The 26,213-nt window shown below is 48.2% G+C and overlaps 1 protein-coding gene and 1 pseudogene across 5 annotated transcripts in view; both read right to left on the bottom strand.

The window, feature by feature from the left end:
• DPP3 (dipeptidyl peptidase 3) overlaps positions 1 to 26,213 on the bottom strand; it is a 38,353-nt gene that overhangs the window by 8,743 nt on the left and 3,397 nt on the right. Inside the window, exons 1-16 of one of the 5 annotated variants that reach the window (XM_045485942.1) lie at positions 26,120 to 26,171; positions 24,992 to 25,266; positions 15,916 to 16,005; positions 15,397 to 15,534; positions 14,491 to 14,565; positions 13,769 to 13,862; positions 9,805 to 9,935; positions 9,564 to 9,694; positions 9,430 to 9,488; positions 6,304 to 6,498; positions 5,997 to 6,109; positions 5,571 to 5,663; positions 4,091 to 4,153; positions 3,871 to 3,995; positions 3,629 to 3,749; positions 2,373 to 2,552 (exon numbers count right to left, since the gene is read on the bottom strand). In XM_045485942.1, coding sequence (XP_045341898.1) covers positions 2,373 to 2,552; positions 3,629 to 3,749; positions 3,871 to 3,995; positions 4,091 to 4,153; positions 5,571 to 5,663; positions 5,997 to 6,109; positions 6,304 to 6,498; positions 9,430 to 9,488; positions 9,564 to 9,694; positions 9,805 to 9,935; positions 13,769 to 13,862; positions 14,491 to 14,565; positions 15,397 to 15,534; positions 15,916 to 16,005; positions 24,992 to 25,261 — 1,878 coding nt within the window. In that variant the 5' untranslated portion in view covers positions 25,262 to 25,266; positions 26,120 to 26,171. Of the gene's footprint in view, positions 1 to 2,372; positions 2,553 to 3,628; positions 3,750 to 3,870; positions 3,996 to 4,090; positions 4,154 to 5,570; positions 5,664 to 5,996; positions 6,110 to 6,303; positions 6,499 to 9,429; positions 9,489 to 9,563; positions 9,695 to 9,804; positions 9,936 to 13,768; positions 13,863 to 14,490; positions 14,566 to 15,396; positions 15,535 to 15,915; positions 16,006 to 24,991; positions 25,270 to 25,704; positions 26,018 to 26,119; positions 26,172 to 26,213 lie in introns of those variants that run through there. The other 4 variants (XM_045485941.1, XM_045485940.1, XM_045485938.1 and 1 more) reach the window with 4 other exon arrangements.
• On the bottom strand, positions 17,178 to 17,290 carry LOC123602875 (annotated as a pseudogene).

Below are 26,213 nucleotides of genomic sequence, written 5' to 3'. Positions count from 1 at the left end.
TCTTAGACCCAGGGTTACAAGGTTATTAGCTCTAGTAAAGAAAACCAACGGGGACCTCTGAGGGATCAGTTAAAGAGAACATCTTGTCTTTCTGTCTTCCCAACAGTACTGAGCACACGGAAGTACTGAACACACATTCACCAAGCTGACGTGTCAGACCCCATGAGCTTAAACCAGAGAGCTGGTAACACGGATGCCAGTGGGAGGCAGATGGTTTCATAAACCTGACTGAGGCAGGTATAGGTAGTAGGGAGCAGACCTGGCAAACTGGAGAGTCCTGCCATGCCCAGATGTCCAAATATGGTGGCTCCTGCTTAGTTTCAGCCTCTTGTTCACATGGGACTTGAGCCTACTGATGCCAGTCCTTCCAAGAAGACAGAAATACAGATTTATACCCAACCTTACCGATTTTCACAATACACGGTGGGCCAAAATGGACTGTGTGTGTGTGACCCCGGCTGAAGCCTCTCCTTATGGAAATGCCTTCATCTTCCCTGCTTGCAGTCTCCTTGCTGTGCTCTTGGCTTTTACTAAGGGGCTAATAAAACAAAGAGCCACACCAGAAATGCTTCCATATTCTGTTTCTTCTGTAAAACTATTGCTGAGGTCACTGTCCATCCTGCTGAATGATTCCTCTTATACAGAGACTGAACTGGTTCAGTCCCTAGAACGGAACACTTTGTGCTTGTTCAATACTCAGTCACAGTTCAATATTGGCCTAGGATTTGGGAGATTTGACTCCTTCACCTAGTGACTTGTTGTTGTTATTACTATTAACAAACTATTTTGGAATAATTCAGATATGCAGAAAAGCTGCAAAGATAAAACAAAGAGTTCTCATATGCCCCTTGCCCAGCGTCTCCTGTTGTTAACATTGTACAAAATTGGTACATTACTAACAACTAAACTCTAGACCTAATTTAGATTTCACTAGTTGTCCCATTAATGGCCTTCTTCTATTCCGGAATCTAAGACATCATATTGCATTTTGCATCTACTGACGTTTAATTTCTAATTTTACTTTAACGGCCAAATATCTTTTATTTTAAAAAATGCCTTTCTTGGGGCGCTTGGGTGGCTCAGTCGGTTGGGCGGCCGACTTTGGCTCAGGTCATGATCTCACGGTCCGTGAGTTCGAGCCCCGCGTCGGGCTCTGTGCTGACAGCTCAGAGCCTGGAACCTGTTTCGGATTCTGTGTCTCCCTCACTCTGACCCTCCCCCGTTCATGCTCTGTCTCTCTCTGTCTCAAAAATAAATAAACGTTAAAAAAAAAAATTAAAAAAAAAAATAATACATCATTGTTTTAAAAAAGAAAAAAAAGAAAAAAAATGCCTTTCTGGAAATAGGCAGGAGTATAAACACAGAGGTATTTGCTGAATTGAAAAGCTGGGCCTTCTACTGGTTGAAAAAGCCGGCAGGACCCAGCTCCAATGGAAGTCGCTGCACCATGAAGAGCGAGCCTTCAGTGGCTCTTAAACTTTGCTGAGTGTCAGACTCACCTAGCAGGCAGGTAAACATGCATATTCCTGGACCCTGCTCTCACAACTTCTGAATCAGGTCTGGGGTGGTGCCCAAGAATCTGCATTTGTAGCCTGCTCCTGGGTGATGCTGATGCTGGTGATCCATGGACCACACCTAACGTCACGCTGGCTTGGAGAACACGACATTTTATCTCAGTATGTCGTTTCATGTGATTCCTGCCAGGTGAGGCAGGGAATGTATCCCATTTAACACATGAGAAAAGTGGTGCCCAGCAAGGCAGAGTATGTTGCCCCAATCACACAGCTGGTTAATACTGACACCAGAACCCCCAAAGGTCCCGGCTCTAAGCATCCCGACATGGGAGAGCAGCCAGGGCCACGTTGACCACTGTCCTTTACCTACTAAGCTTCAGGCCTCCTCCTGTCCCTCAACCCACGAAGCTCATTCCAATCCCCAAACCAGACGTTGTGCTTCCTGTTTCTTCTGCTCTCACATCTTCTCACAGCCAAGGTTCCTCCTTGCCACTCAAGTTCCAGCTTAAATACCATCTCCTCCAAGAAGCCTTCCTTGACCACCCAGGCTAAGGGGCCTCTGCATCCCTTTCCCCTCCAATCTTGCTTGCTATCACATCACCAAGTTTTACTGCCTGTACAGGTCTTTTCGTGATTTGAAATGATCTCATTCACTAATTGTTCACATGTTTATTGTTTCCCTTCTCGGTAGTAAGCCTTCCCTTCATCTCAGTGCCTGGCACGTGGTAACACTTGGTATACAGACTTGTCGAATGACTGAATAAATAAATAAAATTAAATTAAGAAATAAACGGATGATCAGAAGGCTACAAGGTGGTGCTGGAGAGCAAGTCTGGAGGGCAAGAGGCCCCTGCTTACCTGAAGTCTCCTGAGGAACCGCTCCAGGGCAGGCTTGCCCACAGACCGGATTTTGTTGCGGTCAAGGCGGACCCGGGCATCTGGCCGCCCATCAGTGCCTGTGGTGGGAGTGACAGTAACGAGTCCCTCGCCAGCCTCCAGCAAGACCCTCAGGATCACAAACCGGGCCTGCATGTGGGCCTGCCAGAGCCAAGAAGAAAGGAATCATTTGCAGCCCTGATGGAAGACATATCAAGAGCTTGGGCCTAACATAGAGCATGTGCTCATTAACTGTCAACTAATTCTTACCATTGTATTCTCCCTCATTCCGTGGGCCTTTTTCTGCCTTAAATTCTTCCTCCCTTCTCTGCTCACAAGGGAAGACAGGCTTTCCTGGGAAATAGGAAGGCCATTCCCAGGCAGAACCGTGAGCCCTGTGCTCCCCTTTACCAACCCCTATGCCTTTCTCTGCTCCAAACCCCACCCTGATGATAGCAGATGTCTCCGGGGGTCCCGCGCAGTCCAGGTCACCAAGCACCTTCTCCTCCACATCTTGTTTGCATTCAACAGTGGGACCAAGTGAGCATCAGGATCCCCAGTTTACAGATGACAAAACAGAGGCCCAGAAAGGTGAACTGACTTGCTCAGGATCACACAGCTGTTACAGAGAGCAAGGACTTACACCTAAGTTTCCTGACTCTAAAACGTGTGCTCTTTTGATGACATAAGATCGCCTCCTTAGAACATACTTGTATAACTTTCAAAAACGTCCCTACTGCTTACCTTATTTCCGAAACACATCTCATAACTGACCAGTCTAGCCTAAAGCTCTGGAGGCAGACCGCTTGGATTTGAATCCTGGCTCTGCTACTTACCAACAAGTTACTTAAATCTCTTTGTGCCCCCATTGGCTCATGTCTACAATGAGAGTAATAACACACCTACCTCCTGAGGTTGACACTGGGAACAAATAAGTCAATTCAGGTAAAGTGCTTAGAAACGTGTGTGACACAGAGTAAGTCCTACACAAGTCAACTATTAGCAGTCATAGTAAAATCACCTCATCTGATTTGCCATCAGAAGGGGGCAGGGGGATTATTACTCCCATTGCACAGACAGGGACACTGAGGCTCACAGCAGTGTGACTTACCCTCCCCACCCCCCTCCCCACCCCCGACCATAGGCAGTAGAGTCTGGGATTAAACCCAGTTCATGTACCTTGTAGGCAGATATGGTTGTCCAATCCCTACACCTAGAATCCTGACCTTGGTCCTTACCTGTCTCCAGCTAGACACCTCAGGGGTGTAGAACTCCAGAGCGAGCAGCCCGGCCCGAACCATGTTAAGCCAGTTCACATAGATCACATCTTCCGCATCAGCCCCCTCAAAGCCAAAGATCCTGGTGGAGGGGCAGGGTGGTGGCAGGGCCAGTCAGAGGCTGCCTGGGTTTTGACCCACCCCTCAGCCAGCACACCCTCCGTCTACACGGCAGGCCCACCCCCCATGCCTGGTGCTCATACTCTAGCACTTGGGGGTTGAGGCAGAGGTAGAGGCCCACGCTTTCAGCCCGGCATTCTTCATAGCTAGAGGCGATGGTGCTGAACTTGCTGTCCCAGGTCTCCCCGCTCCGGTACCAGCTCTGAATCTGGGAGAGGAGGCCCAGGAAGCAGGCTTAGGGGCAGCTGCTCCCCCAGCCATGCCCAGCCCAGCACCCTGGGGCTCCACCGAGGCCGCCCTCACCTGCTCCCCCGTCTCTGGGTTGATCACTGTTTCCTGGTCAAAGTTAAATGCTCCTTTTTCATCCTGCAGAAGGGTCATGACAGGAGGCAATGAGGGAAAGCTGCCTCTGCCCCAGCCCAGGACTTCAGCCTGGGGATTCAAGGGCCATCCGCACGCTGCTGCCTCCAAACCTGAGTCCTGTGACACTGGCTGCCCTCTCAGAACCCCCAGTCACTTGAAAACCCAGACCCAGGATCTCCAGACCCCAGATATGTATCAGTGGATGGGCCAGAAAGCTTGGCTGCTGCCCCCCTGTGTGCTTCCCAGCCCCTTGCCACACTGGAAGAGCCCACAACCTTGTGATTCTCTGCCTCAAATAAGCTATCCACTCCGTGTGCCAAGTGTCTTTTATGCACCAGCCGTTTATTCCTCATAACTGCCCCCCCCCCCGAGGGAGGTCCTATCACCCTCATCCACAGAGGAGGAAACTGAGGCTCAGAGACTCTCAACCCCAAAGTGGAATCAGAGCACATAACCTTCGTGCACACTATCTCAACAATAACACCTATTTTCAGAGGGCCTACTGCATCAGGCAAGCCTGAGGGCTTTGCTTTTATTCCTCACAATAGCCCATGTGGTAGGAGTCAGGGTCCCTGTTTTGCAGATGGGCCAAATGAGGCTCACTAAGGAGAACTGACTTATCCAAGGACATAGCGTGGCCACATTTATCCACATTTCCCTGTGACTTCAAAGCCTGGACAGGGCCCAATGCCAGGCTGCTGTCCCCACTAGCTGCTCTCTGGATCCTTCTGACCTCCAGCCCCTCCCCACTCAGTGAGGTGCCCCAACTCACAGGGCACAGGCCCAACCCAGAACCCCGCTCCCTCCAATGTCCTGGCCCCAGCCGCCTCTGGTCATCTCATTTGTGCAGTTCCATGCTAGCAGTCCAGTCTAGAAGTCCTGGACTTCTCAGCAGTCCAGGCTGAGAAGAAGATGGGCTCTTCTCAGCCTGGCAGAAAGGCTGTCTGTCTTCTCCATACTCCCTGAGTGGTTGTCAAAGGGGCTCCAGCCATTCTGGCTGGCTGGCAGGAAGGGGCTGCCCTGGGGAGAAGTGACTCCCTGTAATACCTGGAGAGGTACAGGCTCCAGGGAACAGTAAGTAGAACAAAGACAGACCATGCTGCAGCCTCAGGACTGGGCGCATCCAGAGACTGCCCCTCGGAGCCTCCCTGTCCCTGGGGCTATCTGAGTCACACCCCCAGGGCAGGCTTCCCTGGCCTGAGCCTCGCAAGTCTTCCTGTTCAGACCGCAGCTGGACTGTCCTGCAGGCCCTGCACCCTTGAGGCTCCTGGGACATCGTAGGGGAGGGAGAGATAGGAACTCCCCTCATTAAGGGGCCATTTCCCCCAGCTAACCCAGAACCCCTGAGCGCAAAGACTGAAGCAGACTCATCCAGGGTGGAGTTGATCCCGGGGGAGGGGAGCTGCAGGCGTGTTCTCACCTGCACAAAGAGCTTGCCGCTGCCGTGTCCCAGCAGCTCGTGCAGTCCCACCTGCACATCAAAGGAGGGCCCCTTCCAGCGGATGTACAGGTCCTGCCAAGACAAGTAGAGACCCACGCTGTCTGCCGCCCCACCACAGCCGCAAAGCCACTAATGCCCCTGCTGCCAGGCAGAGGGCCCGCCGTCTACTTTATGCCAGGCTCTGCGCAGGGCACCACATGGCCCACCTCACCCTTGCAACAACCCAGGAGGAAGGAATTGCCTCCACTGTTTGACAGGTGAACAAACAGGCCAAGTCACGGGGCCACCAGGCTGGGAAGTGGTTGGCCCTGCTCTTTCCTCTCCCTGCCCAGGACTCCTCTGCCTTCCCGTGTCAGCTGAGGTCAGGCCAGGCCCAACCCAGACCGTCGGGCTGCCAGTGCCCACCTTGTCATCCTCCTCCAGGAAGGTAAGCTTCTCCCGCTGTGTAGCGTAGGCCACAGCCAGCACGTTCCCCAGTGACACGTTCTTAAAGCCTTCCGTCTGCCTTAGGTCGTCATCTGGAGAAGGCGGGGAGGGAACCGGGAGAGGGGCAAAAATCAAGGCCACAGACAAGGAGTCGAGACAAGGGGACAGGCTGCGATGGAGAACTGATTAGGGCAGCATGTGGCCAGGGTGAGTGTGTGAGGGGGAGAGGTGACCCTGGAGGCTCAGGGGGATACCGTGATGGCTTCAGGGGCCTGAGGAAGCTCACAGTTGGGGATGTTGATGCCAGCAGGGATGCCAGAGCCAGAGAAGGTGAGAACATCCAGGGAGGTGAAGTCGGGGCTGAGGAACTTGTCCTTCTCAAAGGCCGGGGGCCAGGGTAGCTCCTTCAGCAGCTGTTCTGCGCTTGCCACCAGACACTCAAACTTGGCACTCATGGCCTTGTTCACCATGGCCACAAAGCCTGCAGGGAAGGAGGGGGGCTGTGGGCTGGCAGGGCTTGGGAGGGATCCTATACCCCACTTCCAGCCATCACGCAGGTATTGAATGCCTGCTGTGTGCAATACCCTTTGCCGGCCAGTGGGGAGAACAGTGACCCAGGCCTGGCCCTGCCTTCGTGGAGGTCACTGGGGTGGGTGGGCTGTAAGGAGAAGGCTTCGGTGGGTAACACCTGAGATGGATCTTAAAGGAGATCGCGGGGAGCACATAGGGGGCGGTGGGTAAAGGATCGGATTCCCAGTGGAAGGGACTGCATGAACAAAAAAGATGCTCTTCTTTTTGGAGAAACTGAGCTGTCCTGCATGGCTAGAGCATCTGACTTGCAAAGTGAGGCTGCTATGCAGGAGGGCTGGGGCTGATCCTTTTAGATTTAAAAAGGAGTTTTTAAGCTAGGAGTTCCCAGCTTAAAGCAGTTTCTAAAGTTGTACTCCATAAAATGCTGTTTCTATAAAGGCCTTCATAAAGAAAGAGCTTCCTGGTTAAATAAGTTTGGATACCACTATATGCTCTATCACTAACTTCTTAGAGATTCCTAATGTACGTTTGCATATTAGAGGTATTGAAAAGTCCTGTAGGCAAGACCCCTTGCTGCTTAGCACTGAACCCTTCATGGTGTAATTCGTGTTAAGCCTGCATGACCTATACCTTGGAAAGGACTGGCCTAGACTACTGCCTGGTCAGGCTCTTGCAAAGAATGGATTAACTTGGCCAAGGGTTAGACTGGATGAAGCCTCCCTGTCTGGAGCCACTCTGTCAGGTGGAATTGACACCAGGCCAGGAAGCTGGGACGATTAAAATAACAAAGAGGGGCACCTGGGTGGCTCAGTCAGTGAGGCGTCTGACTTCAGCTTGGGTCATGATCTCACAGGTTCGTGGGTTCAAGCCCCGCATCGGGGTCTGTGCTGACAGCTCAGAGCCTGGAGCCTGCTTCAGGTTCTGTGTCTCCTCCTCTCTCTGCTCCTCCCCCATTCATGCTCTGTCTCTCTCTATCTCTCAAAAATAAATAAAAGGTAAAAAAAATTTTTTTTAATATAATAAAATAGCAAAGAAGAAAAAGCAATCTCAGGGACTGGTTAAATAAATTAGGGGGCAGCTATATGATGGCACACCATGTAACTGTTAGACATGTAGCACAATATTGAATGTCATGGGAAATTATAATATTATGCAGCTACTGAAAAAAACATGGGGGGAGCCTGGCTGGCTCAGTTGGTAGAGCATGTGACTCTTGATCTTTGGGTCGTGAGTTCAAGATCCACGTTGGGTGTGGAGCCTACTTAAAAAAATAAATAAGTAAGTTGAAAAGAATATTGGGGCGCCTGAGTGGCTCAGTCAGTTGAGCATCCGACTTTGGCTCAGGTCATGACATCACAGTTCGTGAGTTTGAGCCCTGAGTCAGGCTCTGTGCTGACAGCTTGGAGCCTGGAGCCTGCTTCAGATTCTGTGTCTCCCTCTCTCTCTCTCTCTCTCTCTGCCCCTCCCCTGCTTGCACTCTGTCTTTCTCTCTCTCAAAAAGAAATAAACATTAAAAAAATTTTTTTAATAATAAAAAATAAAAATAAAAAAGATAAAAAGAACATGGTAGGTCGATACATACTGATTTGAAAAGATATCCAAAACATTCAGTAAAAAAAAGCAAGTGGCAGAACAATATATACAGCATGACCTCATTTACCTGGACGAATTAAAAGTTGCGTGTGTGTGTGCGCGCGCACGCGCGCGCTTAAACAAAGCTCTGGAAAGACCTATAGTTAACTGTGAACAGTGGTGACCTCTGGAGAGGAGTGTCACAGGGGAGAAATTTCACATTGTATCCTACATACTCAGGTATTGTTCCAATTACTTACAACCAACATGGATTTTTAAATCCCCCCACACACATTTTTAAACATTTACAGCTCTACATAAAAATGAAAACCACAATGTACATTCCCAATTTTAACCTTGGGGTGGGTGCAATCACAGATGATTTTTTTTCCTCTACTTTCAAAATTTGTGACCACGAACATGGACTAGTTTTCTAATAATCACAATGAACTGGGGTAAAAAGGGGAGCCTCTGAGATCAAGGCTGCTTAGGAGATTCTGGGGTCTTGATCCTGAGAGAGGCCTGGAGAATCAGGACCCAGGCACAGAAGCTGCAGGTGCACACACCTGTCCTCCCCTCTGGTACCTGCATCACCTGCCCCCTCGGCCTGCATCTATGAGCTCAGATCTAAGCTGCCCCCAGGGGCTGTTGGGGCTTTCCTCTCTCCTCCCACGCTAATCTCTCTGGCTTCTAGCAGCTGGATGGTTCAGACTCTATCTCCAGGGGCTGGGGAGGATAAGGCTTGGCACAGAAGTCTAAATTCTCAGGCTGGATACCTGGGGATATGGGCATAGACATGGAGGCTAAGGCAGCTTCCCACCTGCCCTGGGATGACAGCAGCCAAGTCAAGTTCACAATCATGATGTTAATTATGCTCCCACTCACCCAGAACCTTTCATGTGCCTGGCATTGCGTTGACAGCCTACAAAGAATACCTCACTTCCCACGACACCTGAAAGGGAGTGAGGGATGCTCATCTCTGGGTTTACACAGCTGGGGAGGTCACACAGCCGGTGAGTGGCAAAGCTGGGCTCTGGACCAGACAGCAAAGGCAGAACAGCAAAGTGGCTCAGAGCCGAGGTTCCAGGCTTAGCCACTCACCAACCTCTGTAACCACCTCTGTACAGTGAGGATAGCAATTCTCATGGGACGATGATGTCCAAAGGAGCTAATACAGTTAAGGGCTACGTGGTAAATCATCAACACTGGTTCTGATTATTGTTGTTATTACTGCCAAGGGGGGAGGGGAGAACTCTCAGGGGACATGGGATAAGGGTTTGTAAGCTGACCCCCTTCTCCCAGAAGTTACCTTCAAACTCTCCACGGGAACCAAAGGGGTCTCGGTAGCTCTCGATGAACCCGATGTAACTGGGGGAGAAAAGGGCAGAGATAGAAAAGGGGCAGGCAGGAGGGGGGCAGCCGGGGTGAAGGCTCGTGCCTCACCTCTCTACGATGGGGCCTTTGTCCTGTATCCAGAAGCGGGAGCCCCTCTTGTGGGCCTCGATGGAGCCCTGGGTGAAACTCTCTATGTACTGAGCCAGCATCTGTTCCTGCCGGCTGTTGGCTGCATATGCCTGGGGGGGAGCAAGGGTCGGTCAGTCTCAGGCCACCCACTTGTCCTGACTTGTCTCTGATGCCCAGAGGGATCTGGAGCTGGCACGCCTCAGCCCCCAGCCAGCCCTACCTTGGCTTTCTCCAGGTGCTCCACCACCTTCTGGAGGATAGGTGCATAGTCCCCCCGCGTCACCTGAAAATGGTTACCACGGAATTCATAGCTCTTCAGCCTGGACGTCATTTCGGAATGCAGAGCAGACTCTGAGGGAAGAAGGATTGCTAGTGTAAAACACCCCAGCAGGCTTCGCACCGTGACTCTCTTTTATTCTAAGATCTTCCACAACTCCCCACTGCCTACGGAAACTAGTATAAACTTTCATCTTCAAATATACATATATTACCTAATATGAAATGTTCTTTTTCTCTTTTTAGAGAGAGAGAGAGAGTGCATGAGCGTGGGAGAGGAGCAGAAGGTGGGGGAAGAGAGACAGAGAGAGAGAGAGTGAGAGAGAGAATGAATCCTAAGCAGACTTCACACTCAGCGAGGAGCCCGACACAGGACTTGATCCCACAACCCTACGATCATGACCTGAGCCGAAATCCAGAATCAAACACTCAACCAACTTAGCCACCCAGGCACCCCCATAATATGAAATGTTCCTGGGGCGCCTGGGTGGCTCAGTCAGTTGAGCGTCCAACTTCAGCTCAGGTCATGATCTCATGGTCTCTCAGTTCAAGCCCGCATCGGGCTCTGTGCTGACAGCTCAGAGCCTGGAGCCTGCTTCAGATTCTGTGTCTCCCTCTCTCTCTGCCCCTCCTCTGCTCATGCTCTGTCTCTCCCTCTCAAAAATAAATAAACATTAAAAAAATTTTTTTGAGGGGCGCCTGGGTGGCTCAGTCGGTTAAGCGTCCGACTTCAGCTCAGGTCATGATCTCGCGGTCCATGAGTTCGAGCCCCGCGTCGGGCTCTGGGCTGATGGCTCAGAGCCTGGAACCTGTTTCAGATTCTGTGTCTCCCTCTCTCTGACCCTCCCCCGTTCATGCGCTGTCTCTCTCTGTCTCAAAAATAAATAAACGTTAAAAAAAAATTTAAAAAAAAAATTTTTTTTGAAATGTTCTAAGTATTGCACACATGTTAACTCATTTAAGCCTCACGTCAGCTCTAGGGGGAGTGATCTCCATTTTACAGATGGGGAAACAAAGGCACCGAGAGGTAAAGTAAGTTTCCAAAGGTCACACGGGCAGCAAATGGCAGAGCAGGATTCAAACCTAGGGTGGCAAACTGTATTTAAAGACAGCTATCCCCTAAATGTAATCACAGCGGGTCTTACAAGGAGACAAGAGGGTGAACAGGAAGTAGGAGACGTGATGAGAAGGAGGTTGGAGAGAGGGGAAGAAGGGGACATGAGCCAACGAGAGCAGGCAGCCTCTAGAAGGTGAAGCTGAAAGAGTATTTCCCCTGGAGGCTCCAGTTCCTTCTGGAACTTGTTTTTGACTTTGGACCTCCAAACAGCGGCCAAATAAATGTGTGTTGTTTTATGCCACCGAATTTGTGATTTGTAGTGTTTTGCTTGTTGTTCCTGAGCAGTACGATGTACTTCTAGATTATGTTTATGAAAAAAAGATAACCATGGTGCTTCCCATGACCCAATGTGACATTTCCCATGTCCCAAATGTGACATCCCCCATTAGGATGCGGGGGCCCTTTTCCGTCCTCTTGACGCTGGGCAGACTTGCGACTATAGCAAAAGTGATGCTGAGACCAGGTCATAAATGGTGACACAGCTCCTGCCCGGCTCTCTGGGAACCCTAGCCACCGTGACTGACGCAAAGAAACCACATGGGATGCTTTGGCCCCTGCTGAGGTCCCGGCCAGCAGCTAGCATCTTCCACCAGATGTGTGAGTGACAGCCTGCGGGTGATTCCAAACCCCTGGCTATTGATGACCCCCCAGCCTCTGAGTTTTCGCAGCTGAGGCCTCGGACATCGTCACCAGGGACCAGCTGTTCCTACCGTGCCGCAGCCAAATTACTGACCCGGAGACTCTGTGAGCATGAAAAGGTGGGTTTCCCTCACTAAATTTGGGGGGCATCTGTACAGAGCAATAGATAACACAACAGGTACACCCAGGCAGCCTGGCTCCGAGCGGTGTTCTCAGGCACTGTCCTGTACGCAGTAGAGTATATGTAAGTACAAGTCCAGCTTCTCCTCCCCCGGACCCAATATCCCTTTCCTTAGTCAAATCAAACTACTCGCCAATCCTTAAACTCCCCTTCCGCCGTGCTCTGGGGCTCACGCTGTTCCCTCCACCAGCAGCGTGGGTCTCCAGCCATCTTCACCTCTTCAGACAACAAATATCTGAGTTTCTGCCAAGTGCTGGCCAGTGGGGAGACACTGGTGAACGAAACCTACAATTCCTCCCCTTGAGGAGCCTGTAGTCAACAGCAACTGCAAGAAACCTGGGGAATTACTGGGTGTTGCTGGTGGGAAAAGAGAAGGAAAGTCATCGAAAGGCAGGGAAAGGTCCTGGAGGTGATGTTCAAGCACAGTCTTAAGGATGAGTAGGTATTCATCACATGAGCGAAGGGAGGGAAGCATTTGAGGTGGGAAAGGGATCAGATTGTGCCAAGTCCTGGACAGCGTGCATGAGAACAAGGGGTTTTCAGAGAACTGGAAGCTGCTGAGTGTGGCTGGGGCACAGAGTCTAAGTGGAAGGCTTGCAGGAATATGAGGCTGGGGGCTGGGAGGAGGCAAGTGAGTGGAAAAGGGAGGGCCAGGTTGCAAAGGCCCTCACAGGGACCTCGATATTTCTGTCCATACTGAATACATTTCCTTCTCACCTGGGAACAGACCCCAACTTTCCTCTGAGAATCCTCCACCAGGACCACCTCCGGTTCAGGTGAGTGGGAGGGGCTGACCTCATCACCTGGCTCTGAAGTAGGCTTGGGGTCAGGGTCTAGACAATTAGATATCCGTCCCTGACCACAGGGATTGGTTCACAGATAAATATGGTATGCAGGATAGGGAAACTGGAGCCATTCCCAGACCTTATGAAGAAACTTCTGGGAGAAGAGGGCTCTCTTTCTGCTGGACTGGCCAGGCTGGTCCACTATCAGGCCCCGTGTGGGAGGAACATGCCATGGATGAAGTCAGAGAGCTGAGCCAAGACACGGAGAGAGAAATTTCTCAGGATACTGTCTGAGCAGCTGGATCCAGCTGTGCTTGAAGCCATCCTACTCCAGGCTTCTTAATTACCCAAGCCTGTTAAGTACTTGGGTTCTGGTTCAGGCAAATTTGAAATAGATTCTTCATTTGCAAAGAGTTCTGAATGACAGGGGTGCCTGGGTGGCTCAGTTGGTTAAGTGTTCCGACTCTTGGTTTCAGCTCAGGTCATGATCTCTTGGTTTGTGAGATCAAGCCCCATGTAGGACTCTGCACTGACAGTGTAGAACCTGCTTGGGATTCTCTATCTCTCTCTCTCTCAAAATAAACAAACATTAAAAAAAAAAAAAAAAGAGTTTTGAATGATACAGCCCTTAGGGGTGGATTTGGGCTTTACCCTGAGGGTACCTGATAGTTAGGAAGCAGATTTTAGTACGTTAGCCATCTCAAACTTTCTAGATTCCCCCCAGCCTCCAAGACATATATGGTCTTCACTGATGTATAGTCTGGATTTCTCTTCTAGGCTGTCAAGGGGCATATGGCCCAGCCCCTCTTCCCATTATTTACGCAGGTTGTTATTTTTTGTGATGGGGATCATGCCCAACACGGCTCCCGTTAGAGCAGTTACATCCCGTTAGATGTTAGAGCAGTAACATCTGCCAAGTGGAACGGAACCCCTTTCCCTGTCGTCATGTTTCCCCCCATTTCTTTACTGTCACAGCCAGCACTGGGGCAAGCATTCCCTCACAGGTACCCCTGTACACAGAGCACGGCACCCGGTGAGTCTGCAATCAACATGCGCCGTGACTATTATGACCGTTCTTCCCTGCAGCTCCCGCATAACCCACCAGCCCCTGTCCTCAGTCCAGCCCCCTCTGCCCTGGTCCAGGAGCACTGAGGTAGGAGTAGAAGGGGTGTGTGAAGCAGCTCACCCGTGCCAAGCACAGAAGCCAGCCGCACCTCATAGCGGGGCTTCCCATCCTGGTCGACATCCTTGAAGAGCCGCGTGTTGTAGGCACTGAGGTTCTGGAAAAGACCAGGGCATGGGTCTGGGGAAGGGTAAAGTCCAGAGGGGGCTGCAAGGTGGGAGCAGGGAAAGGGTCACACCAGGGAGAGAAGATACAGAAGCAAAGCAGGCCGGGGCCGCTGGGGGAAGCTGCCCAAGGCAGCTGGATGGGGGTGGGGGGAGCAGGTGGGCAGGCGGGCCAGGCTCTCCAGTTCTGCTCTACACGCTGAGCACTAACGTTTACTAAGTGCTGACCCGACTGTGCCCAGCACTGCATGCCCTCAGCTAACCCAGGGCTCTGTGAGGCAGCAGACGTGAGACTGGTCACACAGCTTCTGGGAGGTTCATGTTGGCTTCATGTGGAAGCCAGGGCCCAACGGGAAGCGGCTCTGATGCTCTGTGTCGTCCTGCCCTGAGGCTGTCATTAAGGCCTTCAGTCTGGGGCGGGCGGGGGCAGCTCTGTCACAGCCACGCGTGGGAATGTCGTTTTCACTGGGGCCAGGCCAACTCTTGGACAAGGATTCCCAAGTCTTGTCCGCCTCAAACACCCAAGATGCCAGTGTCTCTGGTCCAAGCTGAGACCCAGAGTGGGTGCTGGCGATGAGGGGGTCCCGTCAAACCACTGTCCTGAGTCCCCAGTCCTCAAACCTGTGAGTCCAGAAAGTCTTGGGCCAGTTTGGCATCTTCCATGGTGCAATTCCCGGAGAAATAGGTGGTGATTCCCTGTTGAGGAAGGGGATGGACGGGAAGAAGGAACTGCTGAGGTGGGGAGACTCCCTTCCCGGCACACTTCCCCCCACAGCCCCAGGTTTCCTGTACCTCCTCCCAGCAGCCTCCACCCTGCCCCCTCCATCTCTTTCCTGGGGGAAAAACTGCAACACAAATAACAAAGAGAGGTCCGTCTCTAGCTTTCCTGCAGCTCCGCTCCAGTCTTTCACAGGCTGGCCCCTCGCACAGGCTTGTCACATCCCTCACACCACGCAGCTGCTGCGTGGCCTCCAGGGGCGGGAAGCCTAGGCTCCCTCCTCTCCCTTCTTCCCTTCCTCAGCTCCCTCTCACTCTTGGCTCTTCTCCTTCCCTTCTGCACACACCACCCCAGACTTCAGAACTGGAAGGGCTTTCAGAAAGCTCTCCATCCAGGGGCGCCTGGGTGGCTCAGTCGGTTAAGCAGCCGACTTCGGGTCAGGTCATGATCTCACAGCTTGTGAGTTCGATCCCTGTGTCGGGCTCTGTGCTGACAGCTCAGAGCCTGGAGCCTGCTTCAGATTCTGTGTCTCCCTCTCTCTCCATACCTCCCCTGCTCATGCTCTGTCTCTCTCTCAAAAATACACAATAAGCATTAACAAAAATTTTTTTTAAGTATTAAAAAAAGGAAAGAAAGCATTCCATCCAGCTTGCTTCCTAGTTTACAAATGACAAAACTGAAGCCCACAGTCGTGTGAGCAGCTCGGCCTTAAGACTATGAGGCAAAGCCCACTGCCTATCAGGTACCCTTCCCTCCATGCCAGGTAGCTTCAAAGCATTCCTCTCTCCTGTATGGTTGGGGGGCCTCACCTCCTTCCCCAGCCCGAGGTGTCGAAGCCGAGGCTCCAGAGAGAACATGAGCTCCCCGCAGGTCTGCCAGAGGCTCCTGACTTCTGCCGGGTTCTGCTGAGCAGCCTTACTTCCCAGGATCACACGTTCCAGCTTCTCCTGCAGGAGCGGAGAGGCCATTGGCTCGGCCACACCACCCAAGGCTGTCTTCTGGACCCTCCACACGCACCCCGCAGCCCTTCTCCCACAGCCTAAGACCTTCCGGCTCAAAGTGCGGTCGATGGACCAGCGGTGTTGGTGTTGCTGGAGAAATGTCGATGCTCAGGCCCCGCTGCAGACCTGTTCAGCCAGAAGCTGCGTTTCAACAAGACGGCCACGCAATTTATGTATGCATTTAGAGCTCAGAGCCCTGGTGTAAGAACTCCATCTGCCGGATGTGCTTGGTCTCCACAGTGCCAGTGAGGGACGCCCGTGCCCAGGCCTCTCTACCATCCCACTGGCCCCCAATTCCTCACTTTCCCCAGCCTTCCCTCAACTCACCTTGGGCAGGTTGGGAACAAACTTGGTGTCGCCAAAGGACTTGTAGTTGCCCATGTTGGAGTAGATACCTGCAGCATAGACCAGGAACGCCTAGGAGAAGGTGGGCATCAGAGACCTGGAAACACAGCCTCCCCCACCCCAGGGAGGTTCCCTCCTGAGATGTTAACACCCAGAGGAACAAGTATAGGCGAGGCTGGGAAATCTGGGGGCAGGATCCAGATCCCAGCAGGACCCAGTCTGGCCGCAAAATACTTTCACAGACCAATCTTCACACACCCATTGTCCAGCCAAACCCATCTTTTCGGCAGCCCCCAAACACATCCACCTTTGTTCCCACTCTGCCCAGCACCTTCTCAGCTACCTGCAGCCATCTCACCTGACCTCAAAAGCCCAGTTTAAACACTGGCTCCTTCCAGGAAGCCTGGGTGGCTCAGTCAGTTGAGCGTCTGACTTCAGCTCAGGTCATGATCTCATGATTCGTGGGTTTGAGCCCCACATCAGGCTCTGTGCTGACAGCTCAGAGCCTGGAGCCTGCTTCAGATTCTGTGTCTACCTCTCTCTCTGTCCTTCCCCACTAACGTTCTGTCTGTCTGTCTCTCTCTAATATAAACAAAAAAATTAATAAAAAAACAAACAAAAAAACCACACTGCCTCCCTCTGCAGAAAGCCTCCAGGCTCAAGCCTCTGCCTCCAACCTGCCAGGAAGCTGTCATTGGAAACATCAAATGTTACAGCTGGAGAGGCCTTGATCATCCGCCCTATGGCTTTCACAGGCCCAAAACTTAGGTCTCCCTTCCTCTGGCAACAAGACCTCAGTCTTCCTCTTGAGAAGGGAGGGACTCTCCCTTCCCTAACTCTGGGGGTAGGCATAGGCTCAGGCTAGACCGTAAAAGCCCTACCCGGGCAATTTTCAAGTGGTAAAGAGCCTCTGTTTTTATACTAGGGATCAAGTCTGGAGCCCCTGGAGCTCCACTACTGGAGGAAAGAAAGCAAAGCTGAGAGATGAAGATTGCATCACAATGGCATCACTGAGCCCCTGAATCTAGCCATGCCTGAAGCCTGCCCTAGCCCTGGACTTTTCAGTTGCGTGAACCAATAACTCTCTTTTTTTTTTTCAATATATGAAATTTATTGTCACATTGGTTTCCATACAACACCCAGTGCTCATCCCAAAAGGTGCCCTCCTCAATACCCATCCCCCACCCTCCCCTCCCTCCCACCCCCCATAACTCTCTCTTTTTATTATTTATTTACTTAATTTTAAAAAATTGGAATGCTTCATGAATTTGTGTGTCATCCTTGTGCAGGGGCCATGCTAATCTTCTCTGCATCGTCCCAATTTTAGTATATGTGCTGCTGCAGTATAGTGAAGCACTATACTTCACTGTATAGTAGTGAATACACTATCTCTTTTTTAAAATATCTTATTTTTTAGAGCATTTTAGGTTCACAGCAAAACTGAGCAGAAAGTATACAGATTCCCTACGTACCCTCTGCCCCCACACATGAACAGACTTCCCTGTTATCAACGTCTTCCACTAGAGTGGTATATTTGTTACAACTGGTGAACCTACATGGACGCATCATCACCCAAAGACCATAGTCTACATTAGGATTCACTCTTGGCCTTGTGCACTCTATGGGTTTAGACAAATATTTGACATATATCTACCATTATGTAGATTACTCTGTACTATAGAATAGTTTCAGTGCCCTAAATATCCCTCCCCTCACTGCCTGGCAACCACTGATTTTTACTATCTCCATGTCCAGAATATCATATAGTTGAAAGCAAATGCATGTTGGCTTTTCAGGTTGGCTTTTTTAAGTTTGTTTGTTTGTTTGTTTACTTAGACAGCAAGTAGAGGAGGGGCAGAGGGAGAGGGAGAGAGAGAATCCCAAGCAGGCTCCATGCTGTCAGCACAGAGTCCGACATGGTGCTTGAACCCACGAACCCTGAGACCATAACCTGAGCCGAAGTTGGGTGCTTAATTGACTGAGATACCCAGGCGCCCCTCTTATTGTTGAGTTTTAAGAGTTCTTTATATATTCTGGCTAACGGTCCTTTATCCTATATCCTATATCTCAGTCCTATATCTCTTGCAACTGTTTTTTCCCAGTCTGTGGCTTGACTTTTCATTTGCTTGACAGTGTCTTTGACAAAGCAGAAATTTTTAATTATATTGAAGTGGAGCTTCAATATTTTTTCCAATCCAATCAATTATTTCTTTACAGATAATACTTGACATTGTACCTAAAAAGTCATTTCTCTACCCAAGGTCATCTAGATTTTCTGTTCTCTTCTGGGAGTTTTTTAGTTTTGCATTTAAGTTTGTGGCCCACTTTGCATTAACTTTTGTTAAAGATGTAAGGTCCAAATCTCGTCTACATTCTTTTTCTTTTCTTTTTTCTTTTCGTCTATGTTTCTTTCTTTCTTTCTTTTTTTTTTTTTTTTAAGGCTTATTTATTTTGAGAGAGAGAGAAAGCACTTGTGCATACATGCACACAGGGGAGGGGCACAGAGAGAGGGACAGAGAATACCAAGCAGGTTCTGTGCCATCAGCACAGAGCCTGACATGGGGCTAAAACCCACAAACCATGAGATCATGATCCGGGCTGAAACCAAGAGCTGGTGGCTTAACTGACTGAGCCACCCAGGTGCCCCCCTTTTATTTTGCATGTAGATGTTTCAGAACTATTTGCTGAAAATTTCAGACTATTTTTACCCCATTGTGTTGCCTTTGCTCCTTTGTCAAAGATCAGTTGACTATAATTATCGGGGTCCATTTCTTGGCTCTTTATTCTATTCTGTTGATCTATTTGTCCTTTTGACAACACCACACTGTCTTGATTACTGTAGCTTTATAGTAAGTCTTGAAGTTGAGTGGTACTGGTCCTCTAACTTTGTTCTTTTTCACTACTGTGTTGGCTATTCTGGGTCTTTACCCTCTTTCCTCAGTATTGTGTTGAAAATAAAATAACTTGCTGGGATTTTTATTTGGGTTGCACTGAATCTATAAAGTTGGGAAGAACTGACATCTTTTTATTTTTATGTTTATTTATTTTGGGAAAGAGACAGAGGGAACACATGAGTTGGGGAGGGGCAGAGAAAGAGGGAGAGAGAAAATCCCAAGCAGGCTCTGCTCTGTCAGTGCAGAGCCTGACTCAGGGCTCGATCTCACGAACCATGAGATCATGACCTGAGCTGAAATCAAGAGTTGGACGCTTAACTGACTGAGCCACCCAGGTGCATCAACTGGTGTCTTGACAATGCTGAATCTTCCTGTTCATGAACATGGAACATCTCTCCATTTATTTAGTTCTTTGATATCTTTCATCAGGTTTGTAGTTTTCCACCTATAGGCCTTGTACATTGTTGTATTTTTAACTTATGTATTTCACTTTCTTCTGTGCTACTGGAAATAGTATTATGTTTTTAAGGTCAAATTTTGTTCATTGTTGCTGTATTGAAAGCAATAGACTTTTGTATATCAACTTTATATCCTGCAACCTTGCTTTAATTGCTTATGAGTTCTAGGAGGGTTTTTTTGTCAATTATTTTGGATTATGTAGATGATCGTGTTTTCTGTGAACAAAGACAGTTTTGTGTCTTCCGTCTCAATCTGCATACTTTTTATTTCCTGTTCTTGCCTTATTGCATTAGCTAGGACTTCTGGAACAATGTTGAAAAGCAGTGGTGAGGGGACTTCCATGCCTTGTTCCTGATCTTAGTGAGAAAACTCGAGTTTTTCACCCTTAAATATGATGTTAGCTGTAGGGTTTTTGTAGATAGGCTTTAACTTTATCAAGATGAGGAGGCGCTTCTCTATTCCTAGTTTACTTAGTTTTTATGATGAATCGTGCCAGATTTTGTCAAATGCTTTTTCTGCATCTATTGATACGGTTGTGTGGTTTTCTTCTTCAGCTTGTTGATGTGATGCCTTATTTACTTTCAAATACTGAGCCAGATTTGCACTCCCAGGATAAATCCTACTTGGTCATGGTATATAATTTTTTATACATTGTTGGGATTTGATTTGTTAATATTTTGTTGAGGATTTCTGCATCTATGTAAATGAGAGATATTGGTCTGTAGTTTTCTTTTAATGTCTTTGTCTGGTTTGGGTATTAGGATAATGTTGGCTTCATAGAATTAATTAGGAAGGATTCCCTGTCTCTCCCTCTCTTTTGAAAGAGATTATAGGGAACTGGTATAATGTTATCCCTAAATGTTTGGTATAATTCACCAGTGAACCCATGTCAACCTGGTATTTTCTGTTTGGAAAGGTTATTAATTATTGATTGAATTTCTCTAATGTCCATGGGATCTACAGTGATGTCCCATCTTTCATTTTTGATATTAATAGTTTATGACTTCTCTCTTTTTCCCTTAGACTGGCTAGAGACTTTTTACTCATTATGGTCTGAACGTTGGTGCCTCCCATCCAATTCATACGTTGAACTCTAACCCCCAAAGTGATGGGATTAGAATATGGGGCCTTTGGGAGGCAGTTAGGTCATGAAGGCAAGAGCCCTCACCATTGGGATTAGTGCCATTATAAGAGACACCAGAAAGCTAGTTCACCCATTCCACCATGATAGGACACAGTGGGAAGTCAGTGTTGTGCAAACTTGAAGAGGGTTTTCACCAGAACTTGACTGTGCTGGTGCCCTGAATTTGGACATTCAGCCTCCAAAACTCTGAGAAATAAACTTGTTTATAAGCCACTCAGTGGTATTTTGTTATAGCAGTCCAAATAGACTAAAATATGTTTTGCTGATCTTTTCAAAGAACTACCTTGTGGTTTCATTAATTTTCTCTACTAATTTCCTGTTTTCAATTTTATTGATTTCTGCTCTAAAGTCAGACACTTAACCGACTAAGCCATCCAGGAGCCCCCTATTTATTTTTAATAAAGTTTTAAAATTTTTATTTGAGAGAGCACACAAGCCGGGAAGAGGAGCAGAAGGAGAGAGAGAACCTCTCCACACTGAGTGTGGAGCATGACACAGGGCTCGATCTCACAACCCTGGGATCAAGACTTGAGCCAAAATCAAGAATTGGACTCTCAGATGACTGAGAGGGCACCCAGGTGCCCCTAGATCTGTCTATTTCTGATGCAAGAGTATTAAAGTCTCCAACTATAGTACTGGGTTTATCTAATTCTCCTTGCAGTTCTATCAGTTTTTGTCTCAAGTATTTTGATGCTCTGTTAGACACATACACATTAAAGACCATTGTCTTCTTGTAGAAATGACTCTTTCATCATCATGCAATGCCCTCTTTATCCCTGGTAACTCTTCAGACTCTGAAGTTCACAACATTAATATTGCTGCTCCCACTTTCTTTTGATTAATGTTGGTATGGTATATCTTTCTCCATCCATTTACTTTTAATTTATATGTATCTTTAGATTTAAGTGTGTTCTTGTAGACAACATATATTTGGGCCTTGCTTTTTGATCCATTCTGACAATCTCTGTCTTTTAATTGTACAATTAGACCATTGACATTCAAAGTGATTATTGATACGGTTGGACTAATATCTACCATATTTGTTACTGTTTTCGATATGTTGTCCTTGTTTATTCCTATTTTTGTCTTCCATTATTTTTCTGCCTTTTTAGTAGTAACTGAGACTTTTCACATGAGTCTATTTTCTCTCTTTTCTTAGCTCATTAGTTACACCTTTTCACTTTTTAGTGACTGCCCGAAATTTTGCAATATACATTTATAACTAATCCAAGTCCACTTTCATAGAACACTATACTGCTTCATGGATAGTGAGTACCCTATTATAACAAAATAATTTTAATTCCTGTCTCCTTTCCCATGTATCATTGCTGTCCTTTATTGTACCTACATACAAGGATACAGAAATATATGTATGTATAAATATGCATAAGAATAAGATAAACATAAGCACATATAATTGAATACACTGTTGCTATCATTATTTTGAACAAATGGCTATCTCTTAGATCAATTAAGAATCAACAAAAATAGAGGCAGCTATCAGTCAGAAGAGCATGTAACTCTTGATCTCGGAACTGTGAGTTCAAGCCCTATGTTGGGTGTAAAGAATATTTAAAATAAATATTTTTAAAAAAATTTTAAGTGTTTTATTTTACCTTCACTTACTCCTTTAATGCACTCGCTTTCTTAATGCAGATTTGAGTTTTGGACCTGTATCTCTTTTCTTTTCCCTGAAGAACTTTTAACATCTCTTGCAAAGCAGGTCTACTGGCAATACATTACCTCAATTTGTGTTTGAGAAAGTCTGTTTTTCCTTCACTTTTTTTTTTTGAAGTTTATTTATTTATTTTGAGAAAAAGAGAGAGAGAGAGTGGCACAAGAGGAGGAGGAGCAGAAAGACAAGGAGAGAGAGAATCCCAAGCATGTTCTGTGCTGTCAGCACACGGAACCTGACGTGGGGCCTGATCTCACGAACTACGAGATCATCCCCTGGGCGAAAATCAAGAGTCGGACATTGAACCGACTGAGCCACCCAGGCGCCCCTTCTTTCATTACTGAAGGATAATTTCACAAGGTACAGAATCCTAGGTTGGTGGCTTTTTCTCTCCACACTTCAAATAATCCAATCCACTTTCTTCTTGTCCGTGTGGTTTCTGAGAAATTGGATGCAATTCTTATCTTTGCTCCTCTAAAGCTAAGATCTACTTTTCCTCCAGCTTCTTCCAGGACTTTTTCTTTGATTTTCTGTACTTTGAAAATATGCCTAAGTGTAGTTTTTTATGACATTTAATATTCTGCTTAGTGTTCACTGAGCTTTGTGGATCTGTGGTTTAGTATCTGACATTAATGTGAGGAAATTCTTGGTCATAATTGTTTCAGATATTTCTTCTGTTTCTTTCTTCCTCTTCTGGTATTCCCATTACATATACGGTTCCTATAGTTGCTCTACGGTTCTCAGATACTCTGTGCTGCCTTTTTCAGTCTTTTTTTTCTCTTTGCTTGTCAGTTTTGAAGGTTTCTATTGGGATATACTCAAGCTCAGCGGGTCCTTCCTCAGCTGGGTCAAGTCTACTAATAAGGCCAGCAAAGACATTCTTCATTTCTGTGTTTTTAAACTTCTAGCACTTTTGGTTCTTTCTTAGGATTTCCATCTCTCTGCCCATCTGTTTTTGCATGTGGTCTACTTTATCCATTAGGGCCCTTAGCCCTAATCATAGGGCTATTAATCATAGCTGTTTCAATTCCTTATCAGTCCACCATACCTCCTATATCTGAATCTGGTTCTGATGCTTTCTCTGTCTCTCCACACTGCATTCTTTGCTTTTTTATTATGTTCTGTTATTTTTTCTTGATAGCCAGACATGATGTACTGCATAAAAAGAACTGCTGTAAATAGGTCTTTCATAATGTGATAGCCGGGTGTGGGAGTCCCAGAAGTATTCTACAGTCCCATGATTAGTCTCATTAGTCTGTTAGTGAGCCTTTACCTCTGGACTGTGAACTCCACATGGGCTTCTCGGTCCTATATCCCCACCCACCCTTAGGTGGGACAGGATGACTTAGAACTGTCTAGAGTGGGATATTTTCCTCTGCCCGGGTCAGTTAGGTTCTGATAAAGCCCTAGAAGGTTAGGTTCTGGTGAAATAGTTTCTCCTGAGAGCAAACTGTTAAGGACAGAATGTTCTGGCATTTTTCAAAAGCAGTTCCCTTTCCCTTACCCCTGTCAGAAGCACAAGGGGCTTTTTCTCTGAAACTCATTGTGAGGACCCGGTCAAGATCCTGGAGGTAAAACTCCCAAATGTGTGGGGGCCTCTCCTGTGACTGGGTTCCCCTGGAGTTTCTAACTCTCAGAGTTGTCCACACCGGAGCCTCCAGAAATTCTTCAGTTACAGTTTAGGTTTTCCTACCCTAGTGGTGGTTGTGGGGAAGGCTTCTGCTCATGAATTTCTGCTGTTAAGTTGTGATCCTCTGTACCCACCTGTCTGTCTCTCCAATTTGGGAGCGGCAGCCCTGTGGCCTCATTTCTTTTAAGGACGTAAGAAAAGCTGTCGATTTTCTGGTTTGTCCTGCCTTTTACTTGTTAGGACAGATCGGTGACTTTTAAGTTCCTCACATGCTGGACTGGAAACTGGAAGTCATGAATTTCATTTTCACTGAAGCCAATTTGAGGTGGGTTTCTGCTCTTTGCAAACAAAAATATCCCACTGGAAACAGTAGCACATGCAGCAATTTTCTATTTCCAAGCACTTGTCTCGCTGTCAACTCTTTTCATGAATAAATCAAGGCCTAGAGATGGGATGCTGATTACTAAAAGTTAAAACAAGGTAGAAGAAACAGCCTGGGCCTCAGCTCAGAGAGAAGCAATCCAATCCCTTTATTTTACATATAGAAAAACAGGCCACATTCTCATACATTCTGGGTGAAACCTTTGCAGAAGATGATTTAACAACATCGATCAATTATAAACGTACAGAGCCTTTGACCCAGCAATGCGACTTCTAGAAATAGATCCTACTCACACATGGCATGATCTCATTTATGTAAAGGACAAAATGAGGAACTGATACACATGTGCATGTACACATGTAGGTATGCAATACACAGACAGAGGAATTAAAAGGCTGCACACCGCACCATCCAATGAGTGATCTTTGTATTTTGTGTCCTTCTGCATTGCAACAATGCACTACAAATGTATTCACATATTTGGCCAACAGACCCACGAACAAACAAAAACCAGAGGACAGGCAGGAACGCACAACATGGTGGAGGAAGATCTGGTCCAGAACTCAGACCCCCCGATTCCTACCCTGGACTCATTCCTCTACTGCCTCTGAATCTCCACAGCTGTTGCCTTTACTCACAGCCCCTGTTAAATCACAGCAGCCACTATTTATCTTGGAGTCAGGTCACTGCAGCCCTAGAAGGTACAGACTACCCTCATGCATGTTTTACAGATAAGACTGAGACTCTAGGAGAGGAGGTTCCTGTATATGCAACCTTTGGTCTAATCTAAAGAGAAAGACCTTTGTACCCCTGCTTGTGGTCCCTCATACCCAGAAGCCCCTCAGGAAATGCAGGATGACCTAAAAGAACTGACCTGATACTCCTCCTCGGTAAGGCCCTCAGCCAGGGCATGCTGGCGCAGCTGGTCTGGGTCCTGGGCACGGAAGAGGCGGCTGAGCAGGGCATAGATGTAGGGGGCCTCAGGGGAGGTCTGCAGCAGCACAGCCAGGCCTCCGTACCAGGCGGCCCGTGACAGATGGTGGGCATACAGGCGCTCTGTGGGTGACAGCAGGCGGAAGGCCTCGCGGCAGTCCAGGCTAGACACACCGATGTCATTGGGCAGGATGTACTGGGCGTCCGCCATGGGCCCTGCTGAGAACCATCACCATCATCACAGCCATCATTTACCACACACCTAGCTCTGCACTCTCATGGTCTCATTTAATCCTCCCCCAAACCCATTCACCAGATATGTTAACTGAGGCTCAGAGGTTAGGTGACTCATCCAAGGATATTACAAAATACATTGGTGGGTCACATTTGGCCTGGGGCCCCTAAACCTTAAAGAATGAATTCAACTACCAGTATTACAGATGGGGAAACTGAGGCCCAGAGAGGCTAGGAGCTTTGCCTAATAGCACAAGTAATAACACAAGGGAGAGATCAGAAGCAGAGACCTGCATCTCTAGACTCCCAGCAGGGGTGGGGGAGGGGGCACTCAGCCTCCCCTCCTCCTTCTCTGACTTCCTAACCTCCTCTTCAGAATTCTCCTGAATTGTGAATTCAGAATTCTTCAATTCCACCCACCACTGTGTTCAAAAGGACAGAGTTCCATGCTATCAGCTGGAAGACCCAGGTTCCAAACTTGGTTCAGCTCTAGACTTCTAAAATCAAGTCAGTTTTCACTTTTCCGTGCCTCCGTTTTCACCTCTGTAAAATGGGGGTGATAATAACGCCAACCTCACCAGGACAGTGTGCAATCTGTCTCACTCTTATCCTAACTGCCTTTTCCTTGGCCCTCCATCCTCCTACCCTCTCCCCCGTGCTCGGCCAGGGGAGCCTCAGAGCCGCAGAAGTTCGGAGCTGGAAGAAAACTCATTTTACAGACAGAGAGACTGAGGCTTAGAGAGGCCACGAAACTTACCGAATTCTCACAGCCCCTTTGGGACTCGGGACCTCCCAACCCAGCGCATTTTCCACACCGCACCCCACCCCCGCTTACCGGGAATGAGTGTCCAGCCTCCCCCACCACTCCGGATGCTCCGCCCCAATAGCACTAACCCCACCTCCCGCCCCCGCCCCGGGTTAACTCTTTG

The sequence above is a fragment of the Leopardus geoffroyi genome, chromosome D1 (assembly GCF_018350155.1).
Source record: "Leopardus geoffroyi isolate Oge1 chromosome D1, O.geoffroyi_Oge1_pat1.0, whole genome shotgun sequence".
Lineage (NCBI taxonomy): Eukaryota > Metazoa > Chordata > Mammalia > Carnivora > Felidae > Leopardus > Leopardus geoffroyi.
This window is presented reverse-complemented; position numbering and strand designations above follow the sequence as displayed.